We start from the raw sequence: 6,393 nt of genomic DNA, 5'->3' as shown, positions 1-6,393 counted from the left end.
CTATTAGCTTATTAGTTATTAGGTATGTAATGTAACTCATTTGAATACTATAATTTTCTCATTTTTCATAATTGCATTGTTTATCGAATACTACAATTTTGTCATTTTCGTAATTGCATTGTTCATCGTTAAGACATAAGGGCACATTTTTCAAGTTCGAACAGGGTACATGAATTCTCAGAGACGCCACTGGTTAGCCGAATATCACCAATAAATCATGGTTGCAAGAGTCGCTAGTCCCTTCCTAGTCGGATTTGAGAGTACTCGGGAAGTACTCAGCCTAGGCGGAGATTACTCGGGGAGTAATTAGCATAGGCGAACAGTACTCGGGCCTCGATAGCCTACCTTGTAGCGAGCATTCGGGGAGTACTCGGAGCCTAGACGGGACTTTTACAACCATGCCAATAATATAAGTCAAACACTAAGAAATATTCACCTACAAAGTGACACTACACACAAAATGTTTAAGTTGAGAGTGGTGGTAGTTAAAGTGATAAGGGGACTCGGGGCGGGCACGTTATAGAGAAGTTCCACGCGTTGAAAACATTTTGCACACCGCCGCCGCCCCTTTATTAACGCGTGATATAATCAACGCGTGGTGCACATAACGCGTTGAAATTTCAAAAAAACGACCGTTGCATATGACCGTTGGTTGTTGAACGGTAACTTTAATAAAAAAAAAATTAATCCATTTTATTTATATATATATCCACATTTTAACCATTTTTTCACACACCAAACTCTATCTTTTAACCAATTTAAACCCATTTCACACAATTTTTATATCTTTCTCAAATGGAATTCCCTACCGATTCGACGTTTCCGATGTCTAGCGATACCGATACCGAGTCGTCTTCCGACAACGACACGCTAAACTATTTTGTGTCGGTGTATAACGAGCTTGATGCCGAGTCGTCCCGCCCAAAGAAGAAGATGGTCGGCCGTGATCGTATACGTGCCAACGAAGTTTTGATGAACGATTATTTTGTGGAAAACCCGCTATACAATTCCGAAACGTTTAGAGATCGTTTTCGTTTACCCAAAGAATTATTTTTAAAGATTGTTGGAGACATCGAGGCAAGCGAGGGATGGTTTCAAGAAGGTTACGATGCGAGGGGCAAACCAAGTTTCACGCCGATTCAAAAATGCACGTCCGCCATTCGCCAACTAGCGACAGGTAACCCACCCGATCAATATGATGAATACCTAGCTATGTCTGAAAGAACTTCACGTGAGTGTTTGCAATTTTTTTGCAATGCGGTCATTAAGTTGTATTCTAACGAGTTTTTACGTAAACCGACGAGCCACGACATCTCACGTATTTATGCCGCACACGAGGCTAGATGGCATTTTCCCGGGATGCTCGGTAGCATCGATTGTACACATATCGAGTGGAAAAATTGTCCAAGAGAGTTGCGAGGGGCGTATGTGAGGGGAGACATCAAAAGACCAACCATCATACTAGAAGCGGTGGCGTCGAATGATTTATGGATTTGGCATTCGTATTTCGGTGTCCCAGGTTCAAACAACGACATCAATGTGTTGCACACGTCGCCGTTGTTCCAAAGCGTAACGGATGGTACCGCACCTTCCTCTCCTTTCTATGTTAACGGTCGACATTACAGACGAGGCTTTTATCTTGTGGATGGTATCTACCCGTCTTGGTCTGTTTTTGTGAAAGCTCCCTCATTTCCCGTCGAGGCTAAAGAAAAGGCGTTCAAAAAATTGCAAGAATCGGCAAGAAAAGATGTTGAGAGGGCGTTTGGTGTTTTAAAGGGTAGATGGGGTATACTACACCGACCGGTTCGTTCGATGACCAAGAAAGCAATACATAGCATAGTGTATGCGTGTATCATATTGCACAATATGTTGATCAAACACGACAGACGTTGCAATATCTCCGGATTGGGTACCGGATCCTCCTACACAAGTTCAAGTTCCACAAGATATCAATTTACAATTGCGTAACGAAGAAACTCACTTTCGGTTGAGATACGATTTAATCGAACTAGTAGGTTCTCTAGGTTTGGAGTTTCCGGATTCGGACGAGGAGTAGGTTTTTTTTTTTTTTTTTTTAAATTGTATGTTCCTAGTATGTTAAATTCGAGGAGTAGGTTTTTTTTTTTTTTTTTTTTTTTTTTTTTTTTTTTACAAATTGTATGTTTCTAGTATGTGAAATTAAAGTAGTATGTTTTAAAATTAATGAAATTTTTAATTTTAGTGTTTTATTGTTAATTTCTAATTTAAAAATAAAAATTAAAAAAATTGGGAGGAAGTGATAGAATTCCATCACTAGTGATTCCACCCCTCCTACATTTCTATCACTAGTGATGGAAATTGGATTGATGACATGGCATTACTTAATTGGATAGTGGGAGTGATGGAATCCATCACTAGTGATTCCACCCCTAGTCCCCTAATTGGAAGTGGCAACGACCAATACCCAAAAAAAAAAAAAAAATATATAATGAGTAGTTATGTGTAGAAAAATTCTATGAAATAAAAAAAAAATTGTTGTTTAACACATCTGTTGTACTTCACCCAAGCGAAATTAAGATTTTTATAAGAACACTTCTGGACCAACGGTTTCGAATCTCCCTGTTCTACAAACAAACACAATAATCTTTACATTTGCAGGTTCAATCCAACAACAAGAATCATGCATATGCAATCATTATCCATCACCAATTCACACCCCCATCGTCTCCCCTTATCCACCTTCACAAAACCCCTAAAAAGCTCCCCTCTTTTCACCGCCAAAATCCATCAAAAAACCCATCAAAATTTTCCCAGAAAGTTAACAGTGTTTGCTGTCAAAGAAGACGAAGAACCACAATCAACACCTTCTTGGGCCAAACCCGGATCCGAAGAACCTCCACCGTGGGCCCGAAATGAAGCCCAACAAGCTTCATCTAGTATTGAGCTTCCTTTTTTTGTTTATTTGCTTGCATCTGCTATCACTGCCATTGCTGCTGTAAGCTTCTTTCTGTCTGTTGGATAATGTGTTTGTTTGTTTGTTTGTTGATTATTGTGATTGATGAATTGTGGGTTGTTTGATGTAGATTGGGTCGGTGTTTGAGTATGTGAATCAGAAGCCGGTGTTCGGGTTGTTGAATTCGGATAGCGTGTTTTATGCACCTGTGCTTGGGTTCTTTGCGTTTACTGGTCTCCCAACTGCTGTAAGTTTAGCATTTTAGGAGTGTTTGGATGTGCATTTTCAAGATTATTGTTGTGTAAGCAGCTTGAAAGCAGGGTAATAATCCCAAGGTGTTCATCAGTTCGGGTTGGAAACTAATTCGGTTTGGACCAACAACCGAATGTGTAATTTGGTTAGCTTTTAAATAGTTTCATTTTCGGTTTAATAGGTTCGAAACAGAGTATCGAACACCCCTACCGAACAAGCTGTAAAAAACTAAGGGGGCGTTTGGTCCACAGAATGTTTTGGAATTGGAATTGAAATTTGTATAGGAATTAGAATTTGAGGGAATTGGATTTGGAATTTAAACATTCCAATTGGAATTGGAAATTGTTGGAATTGGAATCTCAATTCCATTTTTGTTGTGTTTGGTTGTCAAATGAATTGGAATCCATCACCGCGTCACCCACAACTCCCGGTTCTAATCGAAACGGTACGGGTCAAAACGGTTCGCGTCGAATCGGTTCGTGTCGAAATTGAGTCGGGCCAATTTTCCTTTTTTTCCTGGGAGAACGGGCTAGATTGTCAATATGATTCTGAGCATGATTTTCTTTTCTTAAATCATAGTGCTGAACGTTTATTGGGTGTTGACTTGATTGTCAAAAGTCAAAACAGCTCAATAACCTTTTGACTATTCTCGTCGCGACTAAACGGTACGGGGCGAAACGACTCGGGTCGAAACGGTTCGATTCGAAACGGCACGGGTCACACGGTTCGTATAGAAACGGTTCGCTTCGAAACGGTTCGCGTCAGAACGGTTCGATTCGAAACGGTACGGGTCGAAACGGTTCGCGTAGAAACGGTACGGGTCGGAACGGTTCGCGTAGAAACGGTTCGTGTCGGAATGATTCACGTCGAAACGGTACGGGTCGAAACGGTTCGGATCGAAACCGGTACGGATCGAAACGGTCGAAGATTCCAATGAAAATACTTTAATTCCTTCACATATAGGAAGGATTTTGAATTCCTTCACATAAAGGAATTTAAAGGAATTCATGCTAATTCCAATTCAAATTACATTGTCAACCAAACAAATGAAGATTGGAATTGAGATTCCAATTTCATCAAATTCTGCGAACCAAACATATTAAGAGATGGAATTCAGATTCCAATTCACTTAAATTCCATTGAATTCCTGCGAACCAAACGCCCCCTAATTATTAACAGGTGTCAGTCAGTCGTGTAGGGTTGGCGGGGCTGATATGATGAATCCAAACACGACCCATGTTTCAAACTCATCAACCCTAACCCATACACACTTAAATAGTGTATCCTGGTTATCTAAATGAGTCAAACGGGTTGGTGGGTTGTAAACGGGTTAAAAGGTTGTAATCGGGCTAAACATTTCAAAAAACGGGTTGGAAAGTTCTAATAAATGAGTTAAACTGGTCTTGAAGGGATAGCGGGTTGACCTTTAAAAATAAGTGTACTTTCTTTGTTCCAATTTTAGAAGACTTGACCCATTCAATTGAACTATAGCGAAACAGAACACAAAATTGGTTATTAAACGAGTTAGAATGACATCAAAACCTGATTATATTTGTGTTCTATCGTGTCTTGTTTCTGGTAGTTTAGACTGAAAGTGCTGACCTTGTAATCAACTTATTAAGATTAATTATTTGTAAATTGATCCAAAAGACGTCTACTAAAATGAGCTAAAAATACAGGCGTATCTTTGGTTCAAATCGGTTCAAGTTGCCAATAAGGAGGCCGAGGAACAAGATAGGAGAGATGGTTATCGCTAGGTCAGTTGTTGCATATTGTTTCATGTAAAATGCAATCTCGTTTTTTAAGATTTTGTGTAACCATGTATTAATGTTAGTTTCTTTTCTGGCTTAACTAAGGTACATGTAAAGAAATATGTTTTATTTTTGTGACTCAAAAGACTCTGACCATTTGAGTCGCAAATGATTACACCCACAATTACTAATGAATGGTTTGAACCGGTCAAGTCGGTAAAACAAGAACAATTATGTATATTTTTGTTATTTATATTAAAAGTTGGACAAAAAGTGTTAGGGTGAACCTGACCCAGTTAATTTCGTCATGTAAAAAAGTTACCCAACCCATTCAACATGCCTATATTGTCACAATGTATGAAGGACTAACTGTACCTAAAAACGCGTCACTACTCACATGTCATAAAGACAGAACGCGCTCCCCCCTAGTGTTTCATGTAATTTGTCTTATAGAATTCAAACACGTTTCATGATTCTCCTGGAACACTTGAGGATTGTGGTGGCCGCACGCTTCCCATTAAGAACGAAACGAGCTGAGTGGACTGATTACAGAGAGCTCAGTGGCTATGGCCTATGGGCAGCCCTTTTAGGAGCAAATGTGGGTTATTTTACTACTTGGATGATGGGGCGTAAGTTAGAAGTGGGTTAAATATGTAGTGGTTTTGTTCTTTCAGTTATAGTTGTCTATAAAAGGTTTGCAAATGTTTTGATTTGTTATGAATGAAAGTCTACTTGTTGCTAATTTCTTTGGAGTTTGACCCATTCAACGGGTTATTACTTATCTAAATCCGATTGGTACATATCAGAATAGTAACAAACCGTTTAATCAAGTCAGTCTGGTCACGGGCCATTTTGGTCAGGGTTAGATTTTGCACGTCTTTATATTTTAGTCATGGTTTTCGGCATCTCTACATCGAGAGATGTATTATGACACCTTTAATAACACTCTTAGATGGTTGATATTAAATTTATGATTATCTCAAAGTCTACTTGTTGCTAATTTCTTTGGAGTTCGACCCACTCAGCGGGTTATTACTTATCTAAATCCGATTGGTACATATCAGAATAGTAACAAACCGTTTAATCAAGTCAGTCTGGTCACGGGCCATTTTGGTCGGGGTTAGATTTTGCACGTCTTTATATTTTAGTCATGGTTTTCGGCATCTCTACATCGAGACATGTATTATGACATCTTTAATAACACTCTTAGATGATTGATATTAAATTTATGATATGAATACTTGTATATTACTCAATAACAAATAAATTAAGGGTCGAGAGTATAGTCGGCAAAATGGGCAGGTTGGGTTTGGGTAACATGTCAAAACGAGTTTGGGTGTAGACTGGGTTCGGGTCATGATGGGTTTTGAGGAAAATAAGTTTGGGTCAAAATGGCCCGTGTTAAAAAGTTTATCAATTTGGTTCAGGTCAAAACAGGTTTGGTTTGTAGTTTCATAA

General features: G+C 39.0%; 1 protein-coding gene across 1 annotated transcript; it reads left to right on the top strand.

Moving 5' to 3' along the window:
* Positions 1-2,501: 2,501 nt before the first annotated feature.
* On the top strand, positions 2,502-5,130 carry LOC110915598. The gene is made up of 3 exons (XM_022160324.2): positions 2,502-2,974; positions 3,063-3,179; positions 4,864-5,130. Exons 1-3 carry the CDS (start codon positions 2,660-2,662, stop codon positions 4,939-4,941), a joined length of 510 nt encoding a protein of 169 aa, XP_022016016.1. The 5' UTR covers positions 2,502-2,659; the 3' UTR covers positions 4,942-5,130.
* The last annotated feature ends 1,263 nt before the right edge of the window (positions 5,131-6,393 follow it).

This window comes from Helianthus annuus, chromosome 16 (genome assembly GCF_002127325.2).
Source record: "Helianthus annuus cultivar XRQ/B chromosome 16, HanXRQr2.0-SUNRISE, whole genome shotgun sequence".
In the NCBI taxonomy this organism is placed as follows: Eukaryota; Viridiplantae; Streptophyta; class Magnoliopsida; order Asterales; family Asteraceae; genus Helianthus; species Helianthus annuus.
The sequence above is the reverse complement of the archived record's forward strand: the minus strand, read 5'-3'. Positions and strand labels throughout refer to the sequence as shown.

Bases quoted from the DNA above. Each gene is read 5' to 3' on its own strand.
- LOC110915598 (XM_022160324.2), top strand. From the start codon at position 2,660: ATGCATATGCAATCATTATCCATCACCAATTCACACCCCCATCGTCTC. The intron at 2,975-3,062 runs GTAAGCTTCTTT...TGTTTGATGTAG, and splicing joins CTATCACTGCCATTGCTGCT to ATTGGGTCGGTGTTTGAGTA. The intron at 3,180-4,863 runs GTAAGTTTAGCA...CTAAAAATACAG, and splicing joins TTACTGGTCTCCCAACTGCT to GCGTATCTTTGGTTCAAATC.